This window comes from Vombatus ursinus, unplaced genomic scaffold, assembly GCF_900497805.2.
Source record: "Vombatus ursinus unplaced genomic scaffold, bare-nosed wombat genome assembly UNPS02014779.1, whole genome shotgun sequence".
NCBI classification, from domain to species: Eukaryota; Metazoa; Chordata; class Mammalia; order Diprotodontia; family Vombatidae; genus Vombatus; species Vombatus ursinus.
Window position 1 is genome coordinate 24,352,560 of NW_020954557.1, and position 18,478 is coordinate 24,371,037.

Genomic DNA, 18,478 nt, shown 5'->3' on the forward strand with positions numbered 1-18,478 from the left:
ATTTATTTATTTATTTATTTATTTATTTATTTATTTATTTATTTTCTTAGCTATTTCTCTCTCTCTCTCGTTTTATTCTTTGTTATGAAGGATGGCTTTCCAGGGAGATGTAAAGAGATATATGTGGTAATTAAGGTGATATAAAAACAAAAGATAGAAATTTTTGAAAAATGAAAAAAAAAAAGAATTTTGTCTGCAAAGAAAGAAGAGGGCAGTGCCCGAGAATTTGATCTAGTCTAAGATGGGAGAGGATGGAGCCAAAGACTGGGGATATATGTGGTTTGACATACTGGAGGAAAAGGCCAAATGGTCTGAATATTAATGTCCACACTCTAAGCTTAATTTATTTTAAAAAAAAAACCCACCATACTATGTCACATGATTCCTATTTTCCCTGTTATATAATGCCACCCTGCATTGGTGATATCTACCTACAAAGGGTGGAGTTTAGTTAGACTCTGGAGATGGAATGCTAAATTTTGGATAGTGATTGTTCAAGCAATTTAACAGAAGTAGAGGCTCAAAGACCACAAACAAATACTGAATTTCGAAACGTCTATGGAAACATGAAAACATGAAAATGTGAAATTTTAACAGCCGGTTATTTTTTCATGGTTCTATTAAATAGTATCAGAAAACAGTAACATAATTCAGGGTTTGGAAAATTAAACACAAACATTTTTTTCAGGAATTCCACCTGAAAATAAGATCCTAGCATTTCTTTATTGAAATTGTCTAAAAATTTTAAAACCATCATGGAAGAAACATGAAAGAAGCAATTGATATGTAATAAACCAAATATTTTACCTGTTTCGGGAAATAACATACTGGAAGTTAGATAAGCACAGAGTTAAACAACTAGATTTTTTCTAGTTCAAAGTCTCCAAACTTTGAAATACAACAAAAGACAAGTATTTCTCCTATAGCAGTTTGTGTCGTTCTTCCTAGTATGTAGTACATACTATTTATTTGTATTTCTGTATTTGCCTTTTTTCCCTGACTAGAATATAAACTCCTAATTAATTTCAAATAACATTTTAAGGACCTATAATATGCACCTATGCTAGGTACTGTAAGAGAGAAAAATGATTAAGTTATAACTCCTGCCAATCAGATTTTTAAAACCAGATAATATATATAAAATAAGCCAACTTCAAAAAATATATACTTTATTATAACTATTTATTATCTAACAGAACATGACAAATCAAACTTATAAACACATCTGTGATCAATAAGAAAGATAGTCTTTGACGCAAACTATAAAAAATCTATAATATTTTGTCATACTGGGAATACGGCTCAATCAACTCACTATTTTCTTACTTTTAATAAATTCTTCTTCAAGGAAAGCTGGCTTTCCCTCTTACACTGAAGACACCTTTTATCTTTTGATGACACTGACTCCTTTGCAACTCTTAGATCCAGAGTAGTCTCTTAAAGATTTAACTTCGAACTTTGGGTTACATCTTTTCCTGTGGCCAGCTCCTGTCAAATATTGTTACCTCATTAGAACTTAAACTCTTGTTAAGTGACTTTTTTAGAATCACACTGCTATTAAGTGTCAAACTGGTCTTAAAACAAGAAAAGTTAGCATTGACTTCACTTATTTTAAGGCTACCATTAGGTGTGCCACTTTCGTGAAGATATTTCCATCATATAGATGGAATACATGTATACACACACATATATATGTACACACATATGTATGTGGGGGGAGGGACAGAGAGAGAGAGAGAGAGAGAGAGAGAGAGAGAGAGAGAGAGAGAGAATAGAGAGCTTCAGAACTGCTTATGAAAATAAGCACTTCTCATTACTTTCCTAATGATCAGACTCAAGAAGTAAAAAGGAACTTCACAAAGTATGATCAGTGGTTCAGCTCTTAGTATAGTCTTGCTTCTAGAAAACATATACACATGCATACACAGACACACATGCACACATATAGGGCTCCAAAAGTTATGACTCCTTGTTTTCTGATTTTTTTTTTGCCGTTTTCACAATTTAAAGATATTTCAGCAAAATGACTGAAGTCCGTCTATTCTGAAAAAAAAGGAGATTTGTGAAAACTGGAGAGATGATTAAGTAAATACTATTCTTTTTTTTTCTTTTGGTATATTTCATAACAAGGAAAATCATCAAGGAAAATATATTAACTAGTTTTGATATTTCTGTATTCCCTGTAGACCATTCAATGAATGAATTCTACAACAGAATTTCCTTAAAAACATTTATTTGCAGCAAAATCAAACATACCATTGAGATTACAAAGATATACAGTTTTCAACCAAATCTTTCATTAAAAATGCACTGCTAAATTAAGCATTTTTGAACTGAATGACCAGTTACATATTATTAATCATGCCATTTCCATACCTGATGACTATTAAAAAATCAGTAAAGAAAAAGTTCTTTAAATGTGCAAATATCTTAGTACTGAATTGTTACCATTGATAGTAAATGGCCACTAAATATATGCCTATTACATAAAGCTTTTTAAAGTACAATAAAAATACAAATTCTATCTGTTAAAAAAGCCATTGAGATATGGCTACTAAATATCCTCATTATACAAATTCCAAAATACTATATGACAAACAAAATTATAAAGACTTCTTTTTATGAAACATATACTACTCTAGAATTAGTGATACATCTGAACATAAAATAGAAAAGAGGAAGACTCATATACATCTTCAAACATTAAAAAAAACTCAAAGAAATGTGATGTTGCATGAACATCCCAGGTTAAATTTAATGTAGGATACAGAACAAAAGCAAATATTCATGAATCCAAAAAGGAAACTCCTTTTTCAGGGGGAGGACTTCCATCCTACCCCCCTCTATTTCTAAATCATAAAATCTTTAAGTTATTTTTTTTTTGAGTAAAGTGGTATTAGGGGAAATCTAATAAGATTTACTTTTAGGGTATTACTTTATTATAGTTACTATACCTTTTAAGCATATGTAAAGCTGCGTAATAAAAATATTTTCAATGAACAAGGTCATAACTGAATCATGAATGAAATTAAATGAAATGCTTATTGCTCATGTTAATGATTAATGGAATAGAAGTAGCCAAGTCTGACCTAGCAGAAACTTAATTTATATGGCTATACATAATGACTTGTACTTAAGGAAAATCGGTTTAAAGCAGAATTTGGTCACATCATATCCTTAACAATGATTACTTACTCATACAGAATGGTTGTCATAGATGTTAAAATACCAATACTAATTGTGGCATCTCAAATTAAGCATCTGAGATTCAGTTCAATTCAACAAATACTTATAAAAATGCCTATGACGTGCAAGGCACTGTGCTAGGTACCAAATGCAATGTCAAAAGATGATATTCCACTAAGAGACAGACTACTTTGGTGGAGAAAAATGCTTCGTAAAGTAAATACTGGTACAATGTGTTGTAAATATATGCAGAATCTATGTTCAAATATATTTTCTCTGTATTATCAAATTAGAAAGGTATATATGCTTTGTTATATAATTGCTCTCATTTGAAATAAGATGGTATTTTAAAGTGATTTTCTATATTTTCTTAGACGTTGATTCAAATCTTGATGAAAAAGAAACACAGTAAACAATTGAATATAATAATTGGAGTTACCTGGCATCTATGTTTGCTACTACATATTCTAAGTACATTCAATTTTATTATCCTTTTAATTTATATTCACTAATCATTTCACCAGTATGAAAGTTAGTGACCTGAGGTCATTATTTTCAAAATGTAAAATTCTCCAGTGATATGAAAAGCAACTAACAGACACAATGATATACCAGGCTCATGATTTCTGAAAATTTCAAAGGTTTAATAGGTAAAATAATTGGTTATAACTACATGATGTCATCAAGCTAACTGAAAATCCAAACCACTTCTTTTGGGCTCTCATACCACTAAATAACCAATTTGCTGTCTTCCGCTGAAGTGGCTAACGTGTATCATTTTAGACACAGTCATGGTCAGATTTTTCAAGTGCCTAGATTAGTCCTGAGTTTTCAGTTAGACTCCTTCTTTCTTTCTTTTTCCAAACTACTAGGAAAAAATTATTAAGTTACAATTGAGTAGAATTCAATAATATCCTAATGGACTGAGAAAGGGTAATGTAGCTTCCAAAGGTACTAACTTATAACCCAGAAATAGGAGAAGAATTAAGAGACTCTCTCTTCTTTAGTAATATAAATTTATCTCCGACAGAAGTAGAAAGGAACATAAGGGTGTAACTTAATGAATAGCTCACATGCAGATGTGGCTTTTTACAATTTTACAGGTCAACACTGAATCTGTGTTGAGGTCTCATTGAAGCTTATCTCACAGAAGTTAACATGTCTAAAAACAAATTTTTGGCACATGGATAACACTTGTAGTACACATTATAATAACAATGATGAAAAGAAATGTCATACAAGAGTCAGGATCTCTTGTCCTTTGCATCAGCACCTACTATCTAATGGATCAAGACAAAATACCGTGCCTTCAAGAGTTAGTCCCATTTTGAACCCCTCCTGTAAAACAGAATGTGACCATTAAAGTAGGAAATGCCCTTGGGAAAACTTAGTAAATAAGAAAAGTTAACATGTCAAACACAAAAAATTTGCAGGCAAAGTATTACTATATTTGCAACAAATGGTGGATTCTGTTATTTTTATTTACAATTTGGTCCTTGGAAGTTTAGTTTTGCTTTTAATTGAAAAAATATATACTTATTTTCATTTGTGTTTGTATGTTCAAAATAACTTTGCAGTTAACATACATGTTAGATTAAAGCAAATATAAACCTTGAAGCACATGGCTTTTAGTACTCTAGACAGGGTGTCCCAAAAGTCTTGGTTCAGTTTAAAATTCTAATAGCTTAAATTGTTCAGTTTTAAGCTTTAATAGCTTAGAACTAAACAAAGACTTTTGGACACTGTACACTTGACAGTTTTGTTTTGTTTTGTTTTGTTTTAATTTAAAGGCTATACCATCATGCATTCCATTGTGGCACTCCCCTGTCCAAGAACCTAATTCTTACTGCTTCTAATCTTTGAGATTCCACCAGACTTTCAAGGCCCAGGAAACTCTAAAATAAGGTCCTCAAAGGCAGGAACTATTTTTCTTTTAATATTTGTTTTTGTATCTCTAGCCCTTAGCACACAGCCTTGCACATTATAGACACTTAAGGAATGTTTATTTAATGGAATTGAATGCCTTTGTATGTAGATAATGTTCAAGACCATGAAAGCTACAGAATGATGCTAGTAGGGACTGGAAAGGGCTAGTATTTCTCCTTTTATGTTTCAAACACCATTGTCCAAGGTATAAAATGATATGCCCTTCCTAAGAGCTGACGTAGTAGTCATTAGCCTGCTTTCCAAGGAACATTCTCTAGGTTTCTCAACTGGGCTTTCCTAAACCAGATGGCAACCTTCTTCTTCAGGTTTAAGGTTGCTATTGCCACAGACTGGCTCCCCCAGACTAAGATGCCCCTTTCTTACTCCAGTTGCTGCTGCTGTTGTTTGTCCTTCGTTCTCGATGAGGAACATGACATCATTTGCTATTACTTATCTGGAATACATCTTTGTCTTATTTCAGATCTGTTCTGTCCCCATACAACTTCCCCTCTGCACATGGAGAAGTCATAGATCTCAAGAGTTCAAGTGCAGTAGCCACAAAGAAAGTATTCCCTGGAATTCCTGGTACTATACCTCTCTTTGTTTCCAGAACAATTTTGTAAACCTTTAGCCTTTCCTAGATTTAACACTTCTTTCCCATCTCTGCATATATAAGCCTATGCTCAATGCACTAAAAAGAAGAAAAGGAGAAAGTCAAGACCTTAATTTGTCAGAGGGGTGGGTACAGATTTGGGAATGGTTTGTGCATAGTATCAAAGCAGTCTGTGGACTACTCTACTGTCAATGGCAGCAGAGCCTTCAACGGTCTTTGGTCATAATGTAGAAGGGTCACACAGTGAAAGGAAACTTATACAGTATCGGGGGGGGGGGGGGTTTCCATGTAATGAGTTAGAAGAATTATTCTGGTAAAGAATGTTCCAAAAGGCTGTTTTTTGATAAGCTGCATAATCCTTTGCTTTTGATTTTTTGTGCCCCCCTAATAACTTAATAGCATCATGAAATATTAGATTTGGAAGAGATCCTAGAGATTATCTAGTTAAACATTCTTGATTCTTTACATGAAAGAACTAATGACCTAACGGGTTTAAGTGATTTCAGACAGGTCACTCAACTAATTAGTGACAGAGTCAGGCCTGGCTCTAAGGCCTCCCAGTTCTCAGGTCAGAGTTTTTTCTATGATCATACCCTTATACTATGGTCTCTCAAAAACTTATGGTCTTAGCTGCACATTGTTTATTTTAACTTTAATCCAGTTGGTATCCAGTGTTTTCCTACAACTCATCTCTACTTAATTTAGTAATTTAAATTTCATTAAAATATTATGAACTCCTAAACAGGATGTATCAACTTAAAATAGAAATGATTAAGGTGGTGTCTTTATATCTCTCCTTCTACTAAAAAAAAAGTGCAATGGGGAAATTGTTTACTTAGGGTAGTTCGCTAAAAAGCTTTTCCATTAAAAGGATGGATGGCAACAGTCCAACAAAAACAGCAAAAGGTAGCTTAGTATAATAACTTCATTATTTATAATATTCAAGATTATTATTTAAAAAATGGTTTTGGTCAATCCCAAGTTTATATCTATACTATAAAAACCAAATATTATCTAGATAAGGAACAACACTGGGGCTGCCTTTACTCAATAACATGTGGGAGATCCTTGGGAAAGTTGGATACCCAAATCCTTTTCCTCTCAAGAGATTTTTCTTTCCAGCTGGAAATCTTAGGAGGTTAATTTATATAATAAATATACCAGTAAGAGAGAATATAATGAAACATTTCAATGAATATGGCTAAAAGTATTACAAAGTATGGAATCCAGGCAGAATACTAAAACATCCTATCACCATAGGATCCTATCTAAGGAAGGGACCTAAGAGGTCATCAACTCCAAACTTCTAATTTTACATATGAGGAAAATGAAGCCTTGAGAAGTTAAATAATTTCATCAAGGTCACACAGGTAATAAGAAGCAAAACTACCTAAATCCCCTGACTCCAAATTAAGCATCCTTTCCACTATGTTACTAAAAAGTATGGTTTCTTTAGGTTAAATTATATTATAGAAATGCTTATGAATAACACTATCTTTGGATATTTTAGCTGACATAATGCCTGTTTCAAAAGTATTACAATGAAGATAATTATGTGAGGTTAGATGCTCTCCCCCAAGAAATGGCCTCACATAAAACTTTTTTAGAGTTAAAATGCTATATTATGATTCATATTATACTTTTAAAGCATTTTCCTAGGTATTTTTTTTATTAAAGAAAAACTGTACTATAAAAAACTTATTCTGCTTCTCTGACCTTAGTATTTATGACTTTATCCAGTTTCATGGCTTCTATAACCTGCATTTAGTGCTGTCCAGCCTTGTCTTCATTTCCCCAAATTACTTTCATGCTTGATTAGGCCTCTGGAGTGGCTCTTATTATAATTCTGGCAGAAAAGGTATCTGCAAGACTAGTACAACAGCTTTAAAGCTCTGCAAGTAATAAATTATATTGTCTGAAAGTTCTGAAGGACACTCGCTATTCATTATACCTACAGTACAAAGACTATGTAGTAATATTGTTATTATATAGATAATTCAAAGGTTCTTGTCCATCCATGATACAAATCATGCTACTTGCTATCTAGAAATGTCCTCATTACTAAGGTTCAAAAAACACTAGCTACCTTATGAAAAGTAATATTCCACCATGTATTGGGCCTGGATATGTGCACATTTCACAAATATATACTCAAAACTTAGAAGACATGGCACTTGAAAGTGAAGACATAAAAATGCATCATTATTTTAGTACTTTTATAAAAGTTAACATTTTTAAAGAGAATATGTCAAACATCAAATCTGCTAATGGTAACTTAGATGCTATATGTTTTTGTCTCAGTTATTCTCGGAATGTTTCATGTTCCTTTTCTAGTCACCATAATTTAAGATAAATCAGCTTAAATTAACCCAAGACGAAAAAAACCTCTATTACTATAGTTGACCTAAAAATAGTAATCATCATAATCCTGGTGTTGGCATTAGGAAAACAATTTAGAGTGAAAATAAGTTTGAAAATAAATGCTTTGAAAACTATCTTACATGTGGTCATATGTTCACTTCTGGGTTAAACTGTGCCCTAGTTATCAAAAAATAAGTTATTATAAAACCCATTGGCTTTCTTTCCTCTAAACTAAACTTAAATGACAGCAAGGCACAGTGGAGATATAGTGCCTAATATATACTGACTAATCCATGTCCAACTTGGCATACAAAGAGACTTCTTTCATGTAACACAGATGACATCACGCCTAAAAATTTGGTTCTTCCAACTTTGGTAAGAACAGACTAGATACACAAGTGTAAGGTGAGCAGGGAGAGGTTTGAAATCATCCCCTCCTATTTAATCCTGATACATTTATCAAGGGAGAATTCACCTTGATTATTCACCAGCTATGAAGGATACCTCTGCAGATATGACAGGAACACTGTTTGAACCGGCTAAGGGATTTGGTCACTCCCACTTGGGGCCTTTATAAAACTATTAAGGATGTTGAGACCAAGAGATTATAGTGTCTGCCAACAGAAAGGAGAGAATCCTAACCCAGAGAAGGAATCACTTGAGAGGAGGGAGTATTTCAGCTTTCCTCTAGGTCTCCTAACTCTCTCCTGGACTCCCTTGGCTGGGAAAGTACTTCATGAACTTTGGAGGACTGCAGAATTTAAGTTTTTCCCAAGGGTGTTCTCATCCTAATAGTGTTTTCAGAACACATGGTACAGTGTCTGCCTCTGTAATTGGAGTCATTATAAGGAAGGACAGCTTCAAAACTACGTAAGGGGCCAAGTAAATAAATACTAAATCATATCTAAAGAGAAATTTTTGAGCACCTACAAAGGGAAGAAAAGGACTTACAAACAGGAGTTGTGAGTTAGCTCTTTGTACCATGTACTTCCTAATTTTGAGCCCACCATTCTCCTGAACTCTGTAAATCATTTCAATAAGTGTATCACACTTGTGGGGGAGAATGCTTTGTACCACCTGTTCTTACTATACTACCTTAGTAAATATTCCTTTCTAGAGGCTAATTAAGTCTGGCTGAATAATTGCTTTTGACTGATACTTATCTCATGGTAGGAAGTGCACCAGTGGGGGCCCATAAGCCATAGGATTATAAGATACAATCAACCCATCAGGGCTACACTGGTGTTAATAATTAGCTAAGCTCTGAGGATCTGACTCTTCAGTTGGGATAATAGCTTCAGAGTATGTGAGATGTCTGAAAGAAAAATGACTTTGTGGTAGGATTTTGTGATATAAACCACCCCAGCTACTTGTGGATCAGAGATAAAAAAGTATACTAAATGAGAATAGGAACCAACTTTAATAGAAGTCCAGGCCTATCACTGAAACTTCTAGCTTAAAATGTAGCACACAAAGTTTTTCAATTTATTTACTAACATGGTATTTCCAGCAAAGGGCACATTCATATAAACAATTGCTCTCAAGGAGTTTTCACAGATTACAGAACTTTCAATTCTTACTACCTTTAGCAAAACCAATGTTTTACAACCGAAATTTAAAAAAAAAGTTTTATCTTTGTACAAAATAATTTAATTTTATCACTCTGGGATTTGTGAGATTCATTTTGTGGATAATGAACCTTTTTTAAAAGTTAATTTCCCTTTGTTATTCTGAGAAAATTATCCAACAAATAAACAGTGCTATCTTTATCTACAGAAACTAATATATTGTATAATGAAGCACTCCCTCATTTTAACAAAAGTTTATATCAATGGTCACATAAAGGATTTGTGATAAAACATTTTTGCCTAAGTGTTTATTTTTAATATGATTAATTTTCTTCCCCCCTCTTTTTTTTTTGATCATAGTATGTTGGCTTCAAAGTACATATTCTACATTCTTTAAAATTCTATAGTGCTATTATAATAAGAATTTCCAATAGTATGATAAAGACATGTATGCTGGTTTTAAATATCTAGATAAATCAAACTGCTAGCAGTAACATAATTGTATTATATATAAAAACAGCAAGGGTTTTCTGTTTGGACAAAGTTAAATAAATATATTGATGAAATCATCATTTTATTTTGCCAGGATGGCCTGGTCTACTGTCCATCTAATGCACAACTCTGAAGGAGATACTTTAAAACTCTTTGATTCTGTCTGTGTGAGCAATTCTCCCAGAGTACTACTCCATGCTGCCCCAAGTGAATCCTTTTCTCTAACTCTCTTAGTGTTATCTTCCCCTATTAGCACAAAGTGCCTATTACCTGCACAAAGTAAGCACCTAACAAATGCTGTATTTATGTGTCTATATCTCTTAACTGATCCAGACTGTAGCATTTCTTCAGTGTAACATGATTTTTGAGATCCTTGTGGCTAAACATTTCATCATCCTGTGGCCAGTGGTGTGATGAACCCATTAGAACTTAGCAAGGCTGGTCTTCAGATCACACCAAATTCATAGTTATATCACAGGATAGAAACCTAAGCATTTTCATTGGTGCCTAGAACTCAAATGCTCATGATTTACTGATGTAAAAAAAAAAAAGTAGACTAATTAAACATGGCTTAAAAATAGCCTTGAGAGGCTGCATGGTGAATCAAAATAAACAAACAAAAAACCTACTGGGCTAGAAGTGAGAACTGAGTTAAAAAACTCACTGTGTGGCTTTAGGAAAGTCATATAATCTTTCTAAACCTATTTCCTTATAAGTAAAACTGGAATACAATACCAGCCCTGCTAATTCCCAGAGTTGTTAGGAGTAGCAAAGGAGAAAGCATATGTAAAAGTACCTTATAAGCTGTACAACATTATGAAGTACAATTTTAAAGGATTTTTATTATATTTTCATGCAATGAAATGAAAAAGTATTCACACATTGGGAGTACTGGAACTTATAATGAATCTGACAATTAAATTATTCTTTGCCTATATAAATTTATTCACATGTTAAAATTCCCTTTCCATTTTAAAAAATATAAATGGCATTCAATGGCTTCAAGGTACACCCAGTAAATAGTGCTTCTGGCTCAATTTTGAGGATTAAATTATGGACTGAGTTTGACCAACCAAGATTCCAGGAGACCAATAATGAAACATGCTAACCACCTCCTGACAGAGTTCCTGGACATGAGCAATGTGTGAAATTTGTTTTGTTTGACTATACATATTTATTATGTATGTTTCCTTTTTTTATGGGGAGGGGAGGTAGGAGAGAGAAAAATATATTTTTGTTAATTTAAAAGAATTAAATTAAAAAAAAACATATTGAGTAGGGTACAGAATTTGACCTTGTGCTGAGTTACCTCAAGTCTACAAATTGTGTTTTACTTCTGGATTCTAAAGAAGAAATGTCTGTGGCATTAGAGGGTTGGAGAAAGAAAAGGGCTAGAGCTGAAAAAAAGAGAAGGAAACTCTGAGGATGATTTGGACGGCATCTAAATTATGAAGAAGGCCACAGCAAACTTGATGAGGATAAATTTAAAGAGAATTTAAGCAAAAGTTGAGAGCTACAAGCTACTTGAAGGAGATGAAGGAAAAAGACATTCTAAAGGAGGTTTAAGTCACAAGGAAAAAGATTGAGGATAAAACCTCGAGAGAGAAGTACATGAACTCGAGAGTAGTAAGGCTAGGAAGGTAACAAAAAGTTAAGCAAATACTGGTAAAAGGTTAGAAAGGGAAGAAAAAGTAAACCAGGAATGGCCACCAAATTATTAATCATTTATGAAGAAGTAATGAAGGGTAAGGCACAATCAACCAACAAGCAGTTTCAAAGGCAAGAACTGAGGATCTCACTTTCAGGAGTTAAAGAGAACCGGGGAAATTTATTGTGACCTGTGCTGCTGGCCAAGTGACTTTGGTCTAGGCTCACAGTGCAACTTGGTCTCCCTCCCAAGAAGAGATGAGCAACAGACTCGAGGCAATGCCTTTCTATCCTCCAAGATATTTGGGACAATGAAAAGTTCTTTAAAAAAACACGAAGTGGGGCTCCAATGTGAAATGGAAAAGTAATAGGATTTAAAGAGGGAGAAAGGAGTACTGACTTGTGTTAAGAGGTTGGAGAGTTACGGGGCACCTGGAGAGGAAGAAAGGAAGAAGGACCTTCATCTACCATTAGAGCTAAAAAAACAAATACATTTGACGCTCTTTTAGAAGAAGGAGGGAGTTGGATGTTCCAGAGGAAGAAGCTGCTTGTCCTCCAAGGAATGATAAAGTAGATCCATAGGTGCTGTTAGGTAAGAAGTCACTGTTATCTAGTAAGGGGAATAGGAAGAAGATACAAGTAATGGTTATTGATCACTCCCTACTGAGGAATAAGGGTACAACTATTTTCGACCTAATAACATCAGAGTTTTCCTCCTGGACCATACATAAAAAAGAACTTCCCTTGAAAAATAGGTGACTGAAACCCATATCTTATGATTTATATGGGTATACATGATACTGCCAGAAGGAACCTAGGCAACACTGTCAACATTATCTTGAGAAAGGAACTGAAGAACAAGGGGGCACAGGTGGTATTTTCATCTTTATTGCCCATCAAAAGGCTGATTTGGGTAGTTAGTTTCTTTAAACTATATTACCTGACTTCGATTTTTGGATCATAGTTTAAAACATAAATCTAAAAGGCTCTTAGCCAGGAATAGAGTATATCTCACATAATCTGGTAAGACTGCATTTGCCCAAAGTCTTAGAAATGCAATAAGTAATTCTTTAAACTGAAAAAGGAAGAGGGAAAGAGAAAACTGCCTCTGTACACTCACTACACAAGATGCCACAGAAAGTAGGTATGAAATATCAAGATGAATAGCTACTGAGATCTTCAGTACACAGAAGAAAATGCAATGAAAGAGTCATTAATAAAATTCAAGGTCTCAAGGCTTCATTCAGAAATGAAAAAAAATTGTATGCAAATAGAGTGCCTGTTACAGAGGCAAATTTAGACTTATGCATCTAACTAAGACTTGGTGGGATGATACCCATGACTGGAATATGTCTCTGAATGGGGATACTTTATTCAAAACAAGGTAGGTTAAAAAGTTGTGGGTTTGTATTGTATATTAATACTCTTGTGGCCAGAACCCCAAGGAAGGAAGCACAATAGAGAGAACAACTGGGTAATGATCAGTGGAGGGAGAAATATAAGTGATTTTTTCATCAGATCTAGTTCATCTACAGACTATCAGAACAGAACAAAGAAAAAGATGTGAAATTCGTTAAAAAAAAAGATCATAGGCCTAGCAATGTACGGAGATGCTAGAAGAGTTCAATTATCTAGACATTTACTGGAACTTTGTCTCTTTCAAAAGAAGAATTAATCATTTATTGATGTGACATTGACAAGATCACCTTTCAAAAGTTACTAAGGTAACCAGCAGGTTAATCTGCTAGGGTAATCTGCTCAGGATCTAAATCTCACCAACGAGGAAGACGTTGTTGCTAGAGTGAAATGCTGAGAAGCTTGGAAGGAAGCGGCCACTACCTCATAGAGTTTATAACAAAAGAGAAGAAAGCTGAAAATAGTCTGAAATACACCCTAGATTTTGGGAAAGCAGATTTCAAAGGTTTTATAGCAGTTTTTTAAACCTTTTTTTGTGTTATGGCAACCTAGTGGAGTCTGTGAACTCCTTCTCAGAATGTCTGATGCCTATATTTGCAGTTGAAGGAAGAGAAAAGGAATAAGTATTTACTAAGCACCTACTATGTGCTTTAGCGTTGTGCTAAATGCTGTACAAATATTGTCTCATTTGATCCTTTCAACAATCCCATGAGGAAAATGCTATTATTATCACCATCTTACAACTGAGGAAACTGAGGCAAACATCACTTAAATGAGTTGCCCAGGAGTAAGGAAATGCCATATTTTAGTTAGAGCTTAGTGAAAATAAAGATGGATTTTTCTCTATCCAATTTCACTGACCCCCTGAAATCTATCCATGATCTCTTGGGGATCTGTGGACCCCAAGTTAAGAAAATCTGATATAGGAAAGAGGGGTAGGATTTTATAGGGAAAGTCAGCTGAGAAAAAATGGGGAGTTCTCAAGAATTGTATTGTGAAGGGGCAGCCAGGTGACACAGTGGATAGAGCTCTGGTCTTGGAGTCAGGAGAGCTTGAGTTCAAATCCGACCTCAGACACTTGACACTTACTGGCTTTGTGACCCCGGGCAAGTCACTTAAACCCGACTGCCTCACCAAAAAGCAAACAAAAAATGTATTATGAAAACACAAAAAGAAATTGTTCTAGTGAAAAGAAATAAGGAAATTGTCTGAAAAGGTCAATGTGGAAGCACAAGAAACTCAATGACAAACTTGTATTTCAACAATTGTCTAGGAGACAGAAACAAGGACAAGCACTAGAAGACGGATACTGTAAAAATTATGTCTAGAGTATTACAGTTCAGAATGAGTTGAGGGAAAGAACACCAAGGACAACAATTAAAAAAAAAAAAAGAAAAAGGAATCAAAAAAGGCAGAATGATGGTTCTGAGTGTAGAGAAGACACAGACTGTTTAATTATGGTTATTATTTTAAATCTGTTTTCTCTAACAAGTTTTAGGACTTTGGGGCAGGAAAAGATAGAATAAAAGTAGTTAACAGTGAGATGAGGAGGGATATATCTACAAGGACACTTAATCTGCCCTTGATCAATTGAACTAGACTGAATGAACTACATCCTCAGGAGGCTAAAGAACAGGAAGATGTTATTGCTTAGGTGAAAGATGAAAGACCATCAAGAATGGGTGGAGAACCACAAGCCTGGAAAAAAAGATAAATACTGTCCCATTTCTCAAAAAAGGGAAGAGAAGGATATCTGAGAACAATAGGCCAATGTGTTTAACATCAATTCCTGGCAAAATTCTAGAACATATTATTAAAGAGATGGTTGGTGGATATCTAGAAAAGGAACTAGTGATCACAAAGAGCCTAGTGTAGCCTCATCAAAAACAAATCATGTGAGACTAGCCTTATAGCCTAGGTTATAAGCCTTCTTTTTCGACACAGTAACTAAACTAACTTAGAATCTAACTTTCAGCAAAGAGTTTGAAAAAAGCCTCTCTCATGTTGTTTGTTGTTGTTATTTTGCTGTAAAAAATCCTTCAAATAAATGGCCTCAGGAATAAAGTCATCAAAATTAAAGACAAAAAAATCATTTTAACAGCCCGCCCAAGTTTTCTGATGGAGTTACAGGAATGCTTAGGTACCTCTGAGGCAGAAATAGCTGTATATTGCTCATCTGATGGAGGGAACCGAGATGTTCACAATTACACTTGTAACCTTTGAGAACGAAATCATGTTATTTGCTCTTTGAAAGTTTTAAAATCCAAAAGATAAATTGGTTCAAGGACAAAGAGGCTCAATTTTGATGTACTAAAGTGCTTTACTTTGAATGGAAGGCTTGGGGGAAACTTAAGAGGCCCAGTTGTTGCCTTACCAAACTGGGCAACTTCCTGAAAGCTGCCAAGGTTCATCTCCACATTCTTTGGGAACGTTGTACTAAAGCATTTACTAAAAACCATGAATTTATGAAGCACAGATAGGTACAAAACTACCTTTGCACAACTGATACAAGGCAGGTGAATGTGTTTCCTCAATTTATTCTATTATTTATTTCATCATTATTTCTGACTATTGCCTAATATTATTAGATATTCTATTATTATATTTCTCTGATCACAGCTATAATGTGTTATTTATTTCCTTGAGAATAAAACATTTTTATAATTCCAAATGACTTACAGTTAACCTAGGCCAGATCTATGCCACCTAAGTAACTTTCCTTTGTTTTTAGAGTTTCCTAGTTTTTAGTCAAATTTAAAATCAAAATGACTCTGCCTGACTTCAGAGACATAAGTAACCTATTTTGACAATTTATAATATACCATTCTCATTATCTGACATGAGTTTCATGATGACTCCAAATTCAAATGAATGAGCTTATTTTCTAGACAAACTTTGTTCCTATTCTTCTAAATACAAACAAAAAAGCCAGACATCTCCTTATGCTTGTAAGCATGCAGTGCTCACAAAATTTATTGTGCTGCCTTGAGTTTAAACAAACAAACAAAAAGTATTTGTAAGGCAAGAAAAAAGAATAATCAAAAAGTATGCACGTTGGTTAAATAAGGCTATGAAAGCTAGCAATAAAATTGACATAAACTTTACATTAGCCAAAAGGTTACTATACTTTACTGAACAGAAACCTATGATAATAGGTTCAACTAATACAGGAGAAGAAGTTAGGCAATACAATAATGGCTGAGTCACTGAATGTAAAATGCATTTAAAGTAAACACAAGCACATAGAAATAGGTTATAAAATCCAGAAACATATGAATGAAACAGCAGCTGAAACATTTCAAAGTCAGTTAAAGCATGCAAATGTTAAAATTTAGGTTGCAAAAAGCTGTTGTGAAATGATTATGGAAATTATATACTAACCATCTCTGGCGCTACCCCCCATGAAAGCACAAGAAGATAAAAAGACATTAACAAAGTATTAGAAGCAATCAAAATAGAGTAATGCAGCTTAGTATTTGCATAGCAAATCATTCTAATAGTTATCTAATGTTTTAAATACTCAAATTGAAAAATTAATATTAAATAGTAGTCACACTATAGCTTTCAGAAACATAAACCAAGACAATTCAAAAGAAACTTGGAAAATAAATCTAAAGAATAAATCTAGACTAAGGATAAGATCTTCTGTTCCTACTGATAAATGCACTGCATCCACCATTTTGTGACTAAAACATGCCTCCATTAGCATTTTCATTTTGCTCAGGCAGCAAGTGTTGTATAGGGAATCTTTAGGTTAGATACACAGACACAATGACCTACACCCTACCTCACACACACACCAAAAATGTATCCAGAGTTAATGCCTTTTCTGTGCCTGCCAATATTCCATTCATATAAGGGAGTGAATAAACAAGATGAATTTTCATTTTTTGGTAAATATTATTTACTTTTAATGCTTGTTTTACTTACTACATACCCTCACTAATCTCCCTGTATATTTTAAGTCATGGCAATAGCAATAGTTTGGGTCAAGTTTTTGAAATAAAGTATTCTGAAGGAATGTTCCAATTCATCTCAGTGGATTGATGTCATCTTTGTATTAAATGAGCTTATAGACATCAACATTAAGGGACAAGCTGAAGAATTAATGGATAATTAACTGATGCTCCTAGGCTTGTCAACTATCTCTTTAAATACAGGTATTAGACTTAACTTATTTCAGTTTATAGTAAAAATCAGAATTATGAAAAAATGAGGGGGATACAAGAAAAGATATCCCTTATCAAGCTGCTATGTGGATTATTACTATTCCTATAAAAATTTCAGGAGTTATTAAAACTATTCACAATACTTTTTTTCTCCTCTATGGATTGATTAAATGTTTTATAGATTTCTTCCTGCATATATAAAAACTCAATCTTCTCAATAATGTTAATATGTAAAGTCTTAGAGATTTGTCTGAGTCTCAGAAAGGTAAAGAGACTTGGCCATGGTCATTCAGCTAGTAAAAGCCAGAGACAGGATTTCAACCCAGGTCTCCTGTGACTCCAGGGCCAGCACTTGAGATCTTGCCACACTTGTTTGCTATTGGTAATTTTGAAAAAGATCAATAAGTAAAATCAATCTCTATTATCATTTTAAAAAAACCATGACTCCCTACTGAAATTCACGGGATTTTGCTCTGTGTGCACACACAGATGCACACATATACACCTCTATCTCATACATATACATACATACCTCTCATATATACATATGTATGTATGTGTATATATCTTACACACACACACAAATTACTTCTGCCATCCAAAGATCAAACTAGATATTTTTTCTATTAAAAGAACATGCATGTTGTATATGTATGAGAGGGGGAGAGCAAAGGAGGGGTAGAGAGCGATGTATACACACTCATACATATTGGTCTAGTAAATATATACAGTTAGGTATATATAAACATACACAGTCTTTTAATGGTAAAACAAAAAAAAAAAGCTAGTCTGATCTTTGGATGTTAGAAATAATTTGTTACCAAGACCATATTCAAAGCAATTCCAAATTGGAAATGTTGTGCTCCATTGGTAGAACATTAGACTATTATTTTAGTAGAGGTTATTTAAAAAATACAAAATATCCTTTAAAACCCCAAAACTGGAGGCAGAGTGGCAGAGTAGATAGAGAGCTGGACCTGCCTCTAGGGAAGTCAATTAACCCTTCAATGCCTCAGGCAGTTCTTTATGACTGTTAGTTGCAGAGGTGTCTATCTCCATCGGTAGAGAGTTTTCACTTTAGGAGTTCTCTACACCAATTC

The 18,478-nt window shown here is 33.9% G+C and overlaps 1 protein-coding gene across 4 annotated transcripts in view; it reads right to left on the reverse strand.

Annotated features, from left to right (window-relative positions):
* Nucleotides 1-1,260: 1,260 nt before the first annotated feature.
* GULP1 (GULP PTB domain containing engulfment adaptor 1) overlaps nt 1,261-18,478 on the reverse strand; it is a 370,686-nt gene continuing 353,468 nt past the window's right edge. For 3 of the 4 annotated variants that reach the window (XM_027865951.1, XM_027865949.1, XM_027865948.1), the window contains one exon: nt 3,468-4,524. In XM_027865951.1, coding sequence (XP_027721752.1) covers nt 4,453-4,524 — 72 coding nt within the window. In that variant the 3' untranslated portion in view covers nt 3,468-4,452. Of the gene's footprint in view, nt 1,489-3,467; nt 4,525-18,478 lie in introns of those variants that run through there. The other variant, XM_027865950.1, reaches the window with a different exon arrangement.